At 40.7% G+C, this 15278-nt stretch overlaps 1 protein-coding gene across 1 annotated transcript; it reads right to left on the minus strand.

The window, feature by feature from the left end:
* LOC109835801 (GATA transcription factor 9-like) lies at positions 13695–15277 on the minus strand (the record flags this gene model as incomplete). The annotated part of the gene is made up of 3 exons (XM_020403843.1): positions 13695–14010; positions 14077–14460; positions 15251–15277. Coding segments are annotated over 3 exons (567 nt in total), but the record flags the coding sequence as incomplete, so codon positions are not given.

Genomic DNA, 15278 nt, shown 5'->3' on the forward strand with positions numbered 1-15278 from the left:
GCGGGCGAGACAGACTTTTACTGTCTCGCCCACGCGAGACAGTCTTCACTGTCTCGCCGTGCGAGATAGTCTTTACTGTCTCACCGTGCGAGACAGAATTTACTGTCTCGCACGTGAGACAGCTCTCAGATGTTCAAAACCGCCTTTGTAACTGCCCTACACGTGGGCACTAACTGTTCAAGAACGTGGGAAACGTCATGGGCGAGAATCATGTGGATAACTGCCAAAATAACGGAGTTTAAAACGTGGGAAGGCAGTTAAAATGAAAACTGTCTGACGGTTACTATTTCCGAGATAGCGTTTACTCTCTCGCGGGCCGAGACAACAAACACTGTCTCGCCTGCCGAGACAGCAAACACTGTCTCGACAGCCGAGACAGCAAAGGCTGTCTCACGAGCCTGTTTTCCGCCAACTGTGGCCATCATTGACAGGGGCTGATCATTTTGAGCACTTCAGAGCAATCCAAAGCTGAGAGAGAGCAGAGTTCTTGAGCTTCTGGCAATCCCTTAAGATTCGAGCTTTGACTTGATCTTAAGAAGAACGACTATCTTACTTTGATAAGATATCGTTTCAAATTCTTACTTCAATAAATGAAGGAAGAATCATCAAACCCCTCACGATTCAATCAGAATCTGTGATTTGGTGGTCCACGAGTCAAAGCGCTCCCGGCACAGGTAAAGATCTCACGCAAGCAGTGATCCAAACAACGATCCTGCGTTTGTTTCTCAAGAGTTGTAATTTTTCCTTTTGTTGTGTAAAAAGAGTCTTATAAAAAGGCTATCTCTTTTTTGAATTTATTGTAATCGACCGAAGATATAATGAATTCCATGACAAAGTCAACTTTTGACGCAAACAGGTGTCTCCAGCCTTAAAAAATTGGCCGTTATGCTGTTTTAACCGCCCAGACTTCCTTGAGTCTATAAATACAGCCTCAGGACTTTATTTTTTGGGGATCTGGAATTTTGGAGAGTTAGCGAAGCCCTGCCGGACTAAAGATTAAAGGTGCACGAACTTCAGAGAGGAGGAGATTGACCGAGTTCGTTGGCATAAAGAAGAGGAGCTCATCAGATCTGCAGTTCCCCGGGTTTGTTCCTTAAGATTATCCCATTGTGATAATCATAAGAAGAGCAATTATCTCGCCGTTACCGAGATAAGCGCTATGGTTTCTTGATTCCTTCACGAATCAACGAAGCTCTGCCCGATCTTTCAGTAATCAGATCTGATCGAACGTGGTCTACGGATATCAATATCCCCATCACAGGCCAAGATCCCGCGCAAGCAGAAGACTGATAAACGATATCTGCACTGTTTGAAGAAAATTGTACTTTTGTTTTGTTTTCATTGTGTAAAGGTCTTATAAAAAGACTAATTTTTGTTTTTGTTGTAAACGTCTGAAGTTTGTAATGAATCCCGCAATGAAACAATCAATTTTCTCCGCAAACAAGCTGGCGACCACAGTGAGAGCCAACAGCCTCGCTGTCGAGGCTATCATGCCGCAACCGACGATCAAGATCCCGGTGTTCGAAGAGGTCGAATACGAATTCGACCAGCACAAATTCGAGGAATATATTTCCTCCTCCTCCAGATCTCCCTCTTGCAAACGCAGGAAAATCGCTGCCGCGAAGAACATGACTTCAGATCAAAAAACCAAGGCTGATGATCTAAACCTGAATGCAGTGGAAGATTCCTCTCCAGCTTCCAAAGAAACCAGATCCAACGTTCATGACAACTCCTCGAAAGTCAAGGAGTTGCCCGTTGAAAGTGCATCAGTGCTGACGAAGAGGGCTCGTCAAAGGCGTCGTCAACATCTCGCGCGTCAATTTGCCAAGGCTTTGGAGCCTGTTAATGGGATCTGCTATGATGCTGATCTAAAACTCCGAAGACGCAAAGTGTTCCAGCAACCAGCTTTGGGAACCTCCTCACAACCACCTACTAACGAATAGGTTCGTGTCAAAAGAACTCATTCAACTCTTGAGGAGCGTATCCATAAGCACCGCACACTGTTAGCGCAGACGAGGATCCTTGTACGGAATGCACAGGAGTTACAGAAAGAAAAGGTGGTAAAAAAGCCACCAAAATCTAAGCAAGTTTGGATGCCAAAGGCCAAATCAGCGCCTAAGGCAAAAGCATCCGAGATTGCTTTCCAGCCTTTGTCAACTCTAGATCCCGCTCCTATTGCTCTTGCACCTCCGGTGAAGCCCTATGACAGCATGGATCTTACCAAATCTAGAGTCCTATTGAAGGATCGCATCAGTTCTCTAATCAAGGATCGAGGAAAAGTGCCTGTTAAGGAAAGCTTCAGACCGTTGAAGGATCTTCGAGCAAACATCCGGACTGGGGATCCTACGTGACCTTCTAACAAATTAATTTCTACAACGGCCCGCTTGGGGGTGCGTGCAAAAAACCAGGATCCCGTTAAGGCTTCACCCTCACAAAGGTGTGATTCCAAGCGTGTGACTCCTGTAGACGCCAACAAGGTGATGTTTACTCAGATGAAAACGCGTCAGATAGAAGAATGCGTTATACCTGAGAATTCATGTAAACAGCCGATAGGTTACTCTGACCGCAACGTCGATAAGTTGTACTATCGGACTGGGGGTACGAATAAATCTCAAAAGAGAAGTACCTGGGAAGCGGACTCTCACTGTCCGTGTACCAAATTTATCAGGACAGTATTATCAGCGTGTAGCTGCCCCAAGACTGCTCCGCAGAGGGTCTCGGTATTTGAGAGGATCTCCAACGGAAAGGCTAAGTCCAATCCAAAGTGTCTCCGTATGAAATAATTGGTCGTTCAAGGTGACGAACCCCCAGAGGTTACCATCAATATGGTTGATAAGGGAAAATCGATTCGACCTTCTAGCTCTGATCCGCTTATATCGCATCGTCTAACCCGGTTACGATCAGGAACTATTAGACAAAGAGATTATCAAAGAATACAGAGAGGGTTATCCTCGGATGATGAAGCATTGGATACTAACTCGGCAATCGCTTCTGATAATACGGTATCCAGTCCGGGACAATCCCGTGAAGTGTTTATAATTAACACCGAGGAAGTAGCCAAAATGGTTGAGGATGCCTTGGCCAAGCAAAAAGAGGCATTCAAGATCGAAATGAAAATGGCTATGCTACGAATGAGGAAAGAGCATGACCAACAAATTCGAGCTCTGTCCAATCAATTCGGTGAATCCAGCCATCATAATAATGCTAATAAAACAGATAGCGATTCAGATACGAATGAATACCTTAAGGCTGATGACCCTCCCATTGACCAGAACACTAGGGGTGGTCCCACTAAGGATAATAATACTGGGAGTGGTCCCAACAAAGATGACAATGCTGGGGGTGGCCCGCTATTCCTCTCAGGAATCGTCCAAGATCTGATATAGACGAGGATGATAAAATAAAGGACCTCGAGAGCAAAATCAACGCGCTGATGTCTGTTCAGGGGATAAAAAGGACCGGTATTCCGTCTCCCTACCCAAGAAAGTGGGATTCGATCCCATATCCGGCAAAGTTTAACTTGATCAACTTCACGTCGCTTGACAGAAATGGTTCCCCTACTCAGCACTTAATATATTTTAAGTCTCATTTGGGAATAATTTCTGGCAATGAGCCCTTGATGGTGCGGTCATTCGTTAGCACCGTTCGCGGGCCTGCCTTCGATTGGTACCGCCGTCTCAAGCCCAGAAGCATCAACAGCTGGGAGGACCTGGAGAGCATGTTCCTCGCTCATTTCTTCAATGATGATGCTGAAGTGTCGATCATGACACTCTTAGATGAGAAACAAAAAGACGGAGAGTCGGTGGATACCTTCATCAAACGCTTCCGCAATCAGGCAATGAATTGCAAGGATCCCGTCACGGAGGAATTTGTCTTGCAAACCTATCATAACAACTTGTCCATTAACATCTTGGATGTTATGGGAGTAAAGCCGCTCAATACCTGGAAAGAGTTGAAGGTGCGCGGAGAGCAGGCCGAACGGTTTCTCAGAAGGAGGAAGGTCGAAAGAAGCCAACCGATGGCTAACCCTCTGAATCCGAGTCTCATTTTCTATGATGAAGGGAAGGCACCTACAACAGTTGTTGATGTTAATCAGACGTCACAACAACAGCCCCGAAGACAGCAAAAGACTTCAGATTCGAAGCTCCAAAAAGAGTACTCATTCAAGGATGAAGACGTTCCAGCCATCTTCGAGACCCTTCTTGAAAACAACAAGATCAAGCTGCCACCCATCACAAATCAGGAGGAAACTGACAATACTACGGATCCGAAGTACTGTGCGTACCTCAGGAGGATCCTTCATCCCACCAAGACTTGCTTTACTTTAAAGAATAGCATCCAAATCTTGGTTGAAGCCGGCGTCATAATGCTAGGATAAGCCAAATGAGAATGGCAACACTCCGAAAAGTATAAGAGTATAAACTGCTTCTTCTAAAACTCCAATGGGTATAGGAGTATAAACTGTTTCCCCTGTATCTTGCGGGAAGTTCCTGGAGAATATTACATATAATATTCTTAAGGATAATCTGTCATCAATAAAACAATTAAAAATAAGACGCTACTTATCAGAGTCAGTTTTGCCTTAGGGCTGGAGGTCGAGTATCCCGAAATTTTTGGTAATTCTCAACTAACAAGTCAACTACGTTCGTAGTAGAGATAGTCTACTCGAGTGGCGCATATCGCCTTGTTACAAAGGATGGTGATCGGCTTATGATGCCGATAAATAGAAAGTTCCTAAAAAAATACTATTCTTAGTACCTTCAGGATAACCAATGTATCAGGAAGTTCCCGGAAGAATGCCACGTGTGGTATTCTTAGGGAACACCCGATCACTTTAAAAGTGATAAATAAGAGATTCACATTTAAACTCTGAATGTCAGAATGTTTCCTTTTATTGTTATCAAATTCTCTAATTCTTATGAGTTATTTTTGTGAGACGAGATTTGATCATTTGACAGATTAATCCTTCCTCGCAAAACCATCCACTGATCAAATCAATTGACGGTGGGTCCACCAAAATTTCTATTCGCCAATCATTGGCAATTTTCAGACTCAACATGTTAAGTCCTAATCACTTAGCGTTGAAGTCCTCCATTGAGTGATAGTACGAGTTGGCATTCTCATTGCTTCTGGTATACCACTCTCTTTGCTTTCAGGTCAAACCTATAAAAGTTAGGGCCAAAGCCAGATTCCTCTCTCGATTCTTTCCATGAATGAGAGGTCTACTTTTAATTTGAGCAATCAAACCTATTAAAGTTAGGATTGTCTCCGACCTCACTTTGTCAAATCTGCAGATAGTTAGAACTAAGATCAAGTCATCCTTTTCAATAAACGAAAGACTTCCATCTTTTCCTTTTTAACCAAACCTATAAAAGTCAGGGTTGAAATCGGAATTTCTCCTCAATAAATGAGAAACTCTTTTCTTGGATCAGGTAATCAATCCTATAAAAGTTAGGGTTGCTTGAATCTTTCCAATTTTCGGAGTGGAGATCCCACTCCTAGTTTCATCTTTCCGGATTCTGGGGGTGGAGATCCCACTTCGAGTTTTCTTTCCAACTGAAGATAGAATATAAAATTCTTCCTCTTCAGTACCGGGAGATAGAATATAAAATTCTTTCTCTTCCATTTTCTGGTCCGTCTTTACCCTAAACAAGACCTGGAGATAGAATATAAAATTCTTCCTCTCCAGCATCGGGTTTGTCTTTACCCTGAGAAAAGACACAATTCTCAACTTCCAATCCACACACTTTATGCACGGGGAATTTTATCTTGACTCCTAAATAGAGATAAGCCTACGCCTAACACGCGTTACCGGTTTAGTTTTTCACCGATTGAAAAAGACACCAGAATATAATTCTGGGGAATTTTATTCCGAAGACTAAGAAGTGGTAAGCCATCACTTAACGCGTGTTGCCGGGTGCCATGTTCCCGTAAAAAATGGTAAAGTCTATATATTTAAAATCATAGCACTAAGTCTAAGAGAAGTAATTCTCTTAGCACAACGTTACATGTAAAATGGGTTTTAAGAATTCACATGCTAGCCCGATTCAAATGATAATCGGTAAAGACACATCAAACCCGTTGATGGCTGGGGGTTTGCCAAAAATCCCAAGCCTATGTCTAGCACACATCGTTGGTTTAGTCTTTCACCGATTGAAAAAGACACCAGAGTATAATTCTGGGGAATTTTATCCCGAAGCCTAAGAAGGGGTAAGCCATCACTTAACGCGTGTTGCCGGGTGCCATGTTCCTGTAAAAAATGGTGAAGTCTATGTATTCAAAACCATAGAATCAAGTCTAAGAGAAGTAATTCTTTTAGCATAACGTTACATGTGAGACGGGTTTTAATAATTCACATGCTAGCCCGATTCAAACGATAATCGGTAAAGGTATATCAAACCCGTTGATGGCTGAGGATTTGCCAAAAATCCTATAAACGTTATGTCCACTAGGTTCACAATCAATAAAGAAACATCATGATAAAAGATGAACATATTAAATCAAACACTGGGTCTCCTCTAATAGATCAAGTCAAAGCAAAACATCATGATAAAAGATGAACATATTAAATCAAACACTGGGTCTCCTCTAATAGATCAAGTCAAAGCATACAATAAAAAGTTCATCGGCCCGAACGCAATCAAACACTGGGTCTCCTCTAATAGATCAAGTCAAAGCATACAATAAAAAGTTCATCGGCCCGAACGTAGTCGGCGATCATGAATGTGAAATTCTAACTTAGAAAGTCTATCTGCATAACTCTGCTCAAGCTCAGCATGCAGATCAACTCGGACAGATTCTTCAGAACTACTCAAGATCTTCGCGACTTCATTTTTCAGCTTTATCAATCTCTCCTGCGTAGATCCTAGTCTCTCAAGTGTCTGTCCGCGAGAATTCCCTAATCTAGCCAGTTCCTCTGCAATGATAGCACCAGACTCTTCGACATACTTCAAGGCCTTCCTCAACCTGTTTGCTTCCTCACGGTTGGAGTCTAAAGAACTGAGTAACTCGGCCCTATCAGTATCCTTTCTTACAAGATTAACCATCAGCCGTGCGACAGAATTCTCATGTGACTGAAGCTCGCTGCCAATGGAAGATCTCAAGTCATTCCACTGTGACAGTCTATGCTCCAATTAAGAAGATACGAAAGAAGAAGCTCTATTAGTCTTTAGCTCCTCTAACTCTCGGAGTTCAGACTCCAGAACAACAAAGTCGGCAGCGAAAGAGTCAGCTAATTCCGGATATCCCTCTTTTTTGATCATCGTCATGTAGCAGAAAAGGGAACGTCTGAACTGATCAAAACAATATCCTTGATGAAGAAGCTTCTCGATCATGTCGTCAAAAAAGTCAACGTCAGGTGATCTGAAACCCTAGGTCAACGCCGGTCAACGCGTTACGATGAAAAAGTCAACGTACTATGATTTAAACCCTAAGGCCAACGCCGATCAACGCGCAACCCTAGGTCAACGCCAGTCAATGCGTTACGACCAAAAGTCAACGTCGGGTGATCCGAAACCCTAGGTCAACGCCGGTCAACACGTAATCCTAGGTCAACGTCAATCAACGCGTTGCGATGAAAAAGTCAACGTATGATGGTCTAAACCCTAAGGTCAACACTGGTCAACGCGTAACCCTAGGTCAACGCCAATCAACGCATTGCGACGAAAAAGTCAACGTCAGGCGATCCAAAATCCTAGGTCAACGCCAGTCAACGCGTAACCCTAGGTCAACACCAGTCAACGTGTTGTGATAAAAAGTCAACTTACAGCGATCTGAAACCCTAAGTCAGCACGATGCGACAGAGGTAGTCAGTTCTGAGTCAACTTAACAACACGAGCCAAACTCAACTCATCAGTTTTAGATTCGAGACTTTGACGACGGCCAGACGATAAACTCAGCGCCGGAAGAACTTCAGCTATTCGTTAAAATATCGAATAGACTGAAAATCGAAGGAGTCAAGAATTGAAGCTAACTACAGGTCATGTACGCCGACCGAAGGCTGGACCAATCACATCCAAAGTATTCTAGGCTCTTCTATAAAAGAAACGCGAGGTGTCTCGGCCCAACCGAGACACCCCGATTCTAGGCTCTTCTATAAAAGAAACGCGAGGTGTCTCGGCCCAACCGAGACACCCCGAGGTGTCTCGGCCAAGGCTGAGACACCCAAGGGTGTCTCCAGCCTTAAAAAATTGGTCGTTATGTGGTTTTAACCGCCCGAACTTCCTGAAGCCTATAAATACAGCCCCAGGACTTCATTTTTTGGGGATCTAGAATTTTGGAGAGTTGGCGAAGCCCTGCCGGACTAAAGATTAAAGGTGCATGAACTTCAGAGAGGAGGAGATTGATCGAGTTCGTCGGCATAAAGAAGAGGAGATCGTCAGATCTGCAGTTCCTCGGGTCCGTTCCTTAAGATTATCCCGTTGCGATAATTTTAAGAAGAGCAATTATCTCGCCGTTGCCGAGATAAGCGCTACGGTTTCTTGATTCTTTCGCGAATCAACAAAGCTTTGTCCGATCTTTCAGTAATCAGATCTGATCGATGGTGGTCCACGGATATCAACATCCCCGTCACAGGCCAAGATCCCACGCAAGCAGAAGACTGATAAACGATCTTTGCGCTGTTTGAAGAAAATTATACTTTTGTTTTGTTTTCATTGTGTAAATATCTTATAAAAAGACTAATTTTTGTTTTTGTTATAAACGTCTGAAGTTTGTAATGAATCCCACAATGAAACAATCAATTTTCTCCGCAAACACTCATTTCTTCTCCTCTCTCTATCTCATATCCACTCTCCCCCTCCTTTTCGTTCCCTCCTCTTCTGTTTCACTCTTACCCTCCTCTCTCCGCCTCCTCCTCCATCTCCATCTCCTTCTCCTTCTATAACTGCTGCTATATCTCTTAAAAGTCATACCTCAAAGATTGTCTCCTTCCACAACTATCATCTTTCACATAGTTAAAATTAACATCTAAGTTACAATTAATATCTAACTAAAGTTTAACAAACAGATGTTAACTATACAAATTAGATTGTAAGTTTAACAAAAATATGTTAACTGTATAACTTAGGTGTATAGTTAACATCTATTCATTAAGCTTATCATGTGATTTGGTTCATTAACTAATAAACTTTAAAATTAACATATAACTATAAACTTAATATCTATAGTCAAGCATTAACAACTATTGTATAACATTAACATCTACCATTTACAGTTAACATTTATCATCTATGATTAACATCTGCAATTCTAAAATTAATTTAAAAAAAGCTTAGATGTTAACTTTAACTATTAGGTATTAACTTTAGCATAACTTTGAAATATGACCATATTTAGCCAAAGGAGACAACATTTGAGAAACACACTGACAATTGTGGAAAGAGAAAGATGAGATGAGTATGGAGATGGAGGAGACTAGAGAAGGGTGAAAGTGAAACGGAAGAGAAGAAAGAAGAAATTGGAGATGAGATAGAGGAGAAAGGAAGAAAGGGGAGAATGAGTGGAAGAAGAAAAAGAAGAAGACGTGGCAGATGAAGAGAGATGAGGATGGAGTTGAGATGGAGAAGAAATAGAAGGGAGAAAAATGAAGTTTGGTGAAAGAAGGAGGAGGAAGGAGGATGGGTGAAGGAGACAGGAGGTTGGAGGTGTAGGGCGGAGGTGAGATCGAGAAGAGAAGAGGAGGGAGGTGGTGGACTGGAGAAAGAGATACGAAAGTACAAGAGGAGGTAGTAGGAGGAAGAAAATGAAAGGTACATTAGGGATGAAGGAAAATATGATATGAGGAGGGCTTAAACACATAAAAAGTTTAATTTTGGTGCCTATTTATATGTCCAAAAAGGTCTTGTGCACATAAGGTTCACAAATTTGGGGTCTAGACATAATTTTTACAAAAGAAATTGTTTTAAAAAAGAAGATCAAGAATTTTGTTTGGTAGCTAACGGGCCCTAATGTATCCTTCATTTTCTTGCTGTGATTTGTTTTTTAAGGCCCATTTAGCTTGGTGCTCCAGCTATATTGGCTTGGGCCATTATATAGCAAAGGAAGATAAACTAATGTTTGTTTGAGTCTCTCGTGTTGGTGTTGCGTATAAAACAGACAAATTAACAAGGCACAGAATATAACGTTTTGTATTTTTTTCGTAAGCACTACATTTCCTTCCATCCCTCCCACCGTTGCTTGATCCTACAATTCATGGCTTTTCCATGGATTATAGCAATATTTTACACAGAGGTAACTTTTGATGAAACCATGACTTTTTCATTTGGTTAGTTGACCCTGAATCCTTGGGCTAGGTTGAATTTCTTTGGATAACAATATCTTAATTAAAAATATATAAATTAACAGAAGAACAGTTCGTCAGTTCACCCTCATTTTTCCTTTCTCTTTTCTTTTTGGCTAAATATTAGAAAATCTCCCCCTAACTTCGGACGATCACAAGTAACCCCCATAACTTTCAAACTATCAAAAAGCCCCCCTTTAGTTAGGGGTTTTACAAGATTATCAGAAACTCTCCTTTTAACTTCAAGAGTTTTATCAAAAAGTCCACTAAAGTGTAAATTACAGTTTACACTATCCCATTGCATAGTTTTATCCGCTCATGTAAAAATTACAGTGAGCATTGCTTGGAGGATTGATGATAAAAAAGTTAAAGTGGTTTTTTTTTTCAAAAATTCCCTAACTTAAAGGGGGGTTTCTTACATTGTAAAAGTTATGTTGGGGTTATTTAATAATCATCCAAAGCTTTTTTTTTTTTATAGCCATTCTTATTTTGAGATAAAAAAAATAGAGTAGGATATTGGTAATTTGCTAGTGTACGTCAGCCTTATCAAATAGTTGACTGTGCGAATTGGTGTTTTCCATCCTAAATTGAACATGTTTGTCCACGACACTGCCGATCTTGGGAGATGGTTACGGAGATTTGGATCCTCTCCATTACAAAAAAGTAGTGGAGAGACCACTACTTTTAATCTCAAGCGTTGATTATTTAGTAGACGGTTATGATACAATCTAAATCTAACACTTACCATACCCCGTGTATTGCACTCATTTCTAATTTGCACTAAAAGAAAAAATCATAACCATCAACTAGATAATCAATAGCTGTGATTATGTAGTGGTCCCTCCACTATTTTTTTTGTAGTGGAGATGATCCGAATCCTGGTTACGGGGCTTTGATCTCGAATGTGCACGTATTGAAAACGGACCATGAGTATTGCGTAGGGAGTATAAATGAAAGGGATACGTCATACTAGATATTAATATCAGAGGAAACCATGGATTGCGCTCATTTGGGTGTTGCTAACGATGCACACATCTGAACCATTACATTAGAGCAGATTATAGTTGATGTCTTAAATAAATACCATATCAGCAATACAGAAAAACGCACAAACTCTATTTGCTCTTTATATTTCGCATTTGAGTTTTTTTTTTTTCCTGTGTAAACATGCATACAGATAATAGTAGGAAACTATGTTCGCATTTGATCCAAACGTATTCAAACTTGGACCAAATTCATATATACTAACCCAATACCTTCATTTGTAATGTATAATCCCATGAAAATGTTTGTTGCATTACCTTACATACCATTGACATACATAATCCACATAAGTCATGCATAAGTTCTTCCATAATCTAATATACATCAACTCCGTTGCATCCCACTATTAATTAAACCATGCTTATGAAATTGGATATGGACTAGACTATTTGTATCCCTTGACGTCCTCACATGTGGATTGTTCAAATAACGGTCTTCAAGTCCCTTCCGCTTTCTAAAACCTCAACAAATAAGATGGAAGTTAGCGACTTAATTACGGTTTTATACTCTATAACGTGCTTCGGAGTTATAATAACAAAAATTGAAAGTTACATAAATTTTGTGCTCTCATATACAGTCGGCGAAAAGACCACACCAACCTGGCATCCGAAACATCTTGGGCTTTCAAAAGGGCCCAACAAGTTGCCAAACCCGGACAACAGATATTTGCCAAATTTACGACCATATATAATCGCGTGATGAGTTGGCAATTTTGATCCACAGAACTTAGATAGGCAATGTACGTATCCTAAAATTATCCTGTATCTAAGTTCATGAACATAGGATGCTCTTCAACGTGAAGCTGGCTCCAATCACCCTCCCTTTACAAATCGCATGATGCATGTGGTTCCCAAACTGACCTTTGATGAGTAACCCCCCTTAATTAAATGCACCAGAAAATAAATAAAAAAAATAACAAAAAAGAGAGGAATTAATTCACGCCCATGTGATCACCGACGCTCAGTGCTTCCCTATCCTTGATCCATTATTGCAACAACAACAAAAAAAAAAGTCAGAAAAAATAAAAATAAATAAATAAATAAGAGGGTTACTTCAGAGATCAACATTAGATTACTGAATCCAAGAAGCATCCTCCTATGGATCAGCAGCAGGTGTCTTGGATCGCGAGGACATGCTCATCGTGGTCTCTGAACCAAAATATATAAATAGAAATAGTTAGGAGTTTTATTTTATTGATCACCCTCGTTACATGTGAGTGATGCGGTGATTTATTGTTAATTAATTTTGGTTGAAAATTAAACCCCCAGGAGAATGATGAATATAATGATCAATTGAGAAAATCCATGAAGGAGCTAGCAAAACTAGCTAAGTACTCCTCGGACTCACTAACTGATTGCTGACATGTAGTCAGGGGTTCTTCTTTTTTTTGTAGCAGGCGGCGTATATGACTGTTGATGGTGCAGTGAACAAGGATTCATGTTGTACTATGTGCCATTTTTGGAACAGATTATCTATATAAATATACGCACACAGATTGGACATGGAGCGTACAAGAACTGGACAATCGATCTGTTGGAGGTGCGCGAGACTGGCGGAATTGTTGAGGAAGTACAGACATTTTAAGAACACGTACGTAGGGGAGCAAGATGCTGTGAGCCATACGAGAGGAAGATGGGGAGACGTGCAGTTTGGAGATTTCAATTCCCTCTGTATGGTTGATATGTAACACCCCGCCCGCTCATACGTGGAGAATTCCGAACTGATAATTACGATACAACAGGATGCGTCGAGACACATCAAATCTGAAAGGTATGTCGATACACAGATTGGAGCGTACACGAATAGTGATGTATAGGTGTCGAGAGAGCACAAATCTTATTGGAACGTACGACATGAGAGAAGAATGTTTTGATACGTGCATCTTGAGTGTAGGGGATCAATTTGAAGATTTCAACCGCCTCTGCATCGTTCAGGTTGCTCTTCTCACTCGTGGAGTAATTCTGATAAGATTTGTACCCATGTTGAGGGTCTAAGAAGCACCGATGGGATACGATAGATACATTGATGCATATATTTGGGAATATCCGATACATACGGCCTGTCCAACAAGGTTGCACGCGTGCGGTGACCTCACCATGGATATATATATATGCATTATACATGGTTCACAATATAAGTATTGAGCCTGATATGTATGCGTATCTGACAGTTGGCTGAAACTATATGATTTCACAAAAGAAGTATCTGTAGTCTACAAATCTGATAAGTGTTTACTTTCATGGATTTGGTGCAACCTGAAATCTTTATGCATTGATCACATTATAATTCTAAATTGACCCTAGAATCAAATCAATTGCCAAAATCACATCAGATATCACCGTAAAGCGTCACAACCAAAGAACAAAACAACTGGATAAAAACACAAGCTCCTTGAAAACTTGCTACAAATCCTAAATTATCATAAGCCACTAAACTTCACCAGCACAAACACAGAAAGAACAGGTACACTCTAAATCTCCAAATGAACAATAAAAAAAATTACACAAAAAAATTCCCTCCTTTCTCTATTTCTAAGACCAAAACAGCATCTGCTGCTGTTTCTGCATCTCCTTCTGCCTCCTCAACTCTACAACCTTCCGATGAGAATTCGAATGCTCAGACACCACGAACGTTGGGCTCGCCGCGGGCCTATACTCAGGCACGAGCCGGCCGGACTTGTACCGGACCCCACAAGCATTGCACAGTGTTTTGGGCCTATACTCAGGCACGAGCCGGCCGGACTTGTACCGGACCCCACAAGCATTGCACAGTGTTTTGGGGCCCATTGGGCCCATTCTCCACTGCGGAGTCTTATCACTCCCACAATGCAGGCATCTGCGCACACCATCGCTCACGTCTGGAATTATCGGGTGTCGGGTATTTGTACCCAAATCCGATGATGATGAGGAGGATGGGGATAGTTGGGTCGGGTTTAGGATTGGGATCTGAGATGCCCAGTTGCTTGGATTGGCTCTGGAGCGCTTGCTTCTTGTTTTTGCTGGGACTTGGTTTGATGTTGTTGATGATTGATTGGTTTGGTCAGAGGATGAGGAGAGGTTGATGGTGTTTGAAAATTTGTGAGAGTAGCAGTCCTCAACGAAATTTGACAGCCATTCAAGTTCAGCTACTTCTTCACACTGTAAAACAAAATGATAATTCAAAAAAAGAAACAGAAAACATATTCATAATTTTCAAATTGACAGACTTATACGCAATACTTTTTAAAGGGGGAAAACCGGCAACATAAGATAAATTATCAAATTTCATAAAAAAATTCTCATGCTTTGATTACAAAGATATATAGGTAAATTGCGTATAAATCCACAGACGTACTTTTAGTATCACTCGATGCCCATCAACTATTTTATTTGCATTTAACACCACAGAATTGGTGGTTTTTGAAGAAAACTTTATCCATATTTCCCATCTCTCTTGAGAATAAAAAAAAATGCTAAGTGCTAATAATACTACTAAGGAGTGATAAGAATGAGATAACTAATAGCAATTTATGGAGTTTAATTTCTAGATGAATTATGTTTGATTGAGGAGGAACCCTGTATTTAAATTAAAACAGATTAGAGATTTTCTTCTTGCATTTAATAAATAATACTGAGCTCCTCATAACAGAATGCATTTTTTTTATAAGTTTTGTCTAAATAAAAACTTGCTATCACTTATCACTGAATTTTATCTGTACTTCACAGGGGAACACTTTTTCCTACTTTGAGAAATAGAATGCCCCATAAAAAGAAGCAAGAGACAAGACGCTGACTAAATACCCAAATAAATAAATAAATAAATAAAAAGCTAAAGAAATAAGAAAAATTATACATCACACTCACTGCTCACTTTACTTCAGCAAAAAGAAAAGAATTTCTCAATTTCCACTAAATTACAGGACCTGAACGCAAAATTGCAGAAAATTACCGGCTGGCTGAAGTCAGTTGAGACATGC

This window comes from Asparagus officinalis, chromosome 1 (assembly GCF_001876935.1).
Source record: "Asparagus officinalis chromosome 1, Aspof.V1, whole genome shotgun sequence".
NCBI lineage: Eukaryota > Viridiplantae > Streptophyta > Magnoliopsida > Asparagales > Asparagaceae > Asparagus > Asparagus officinalis.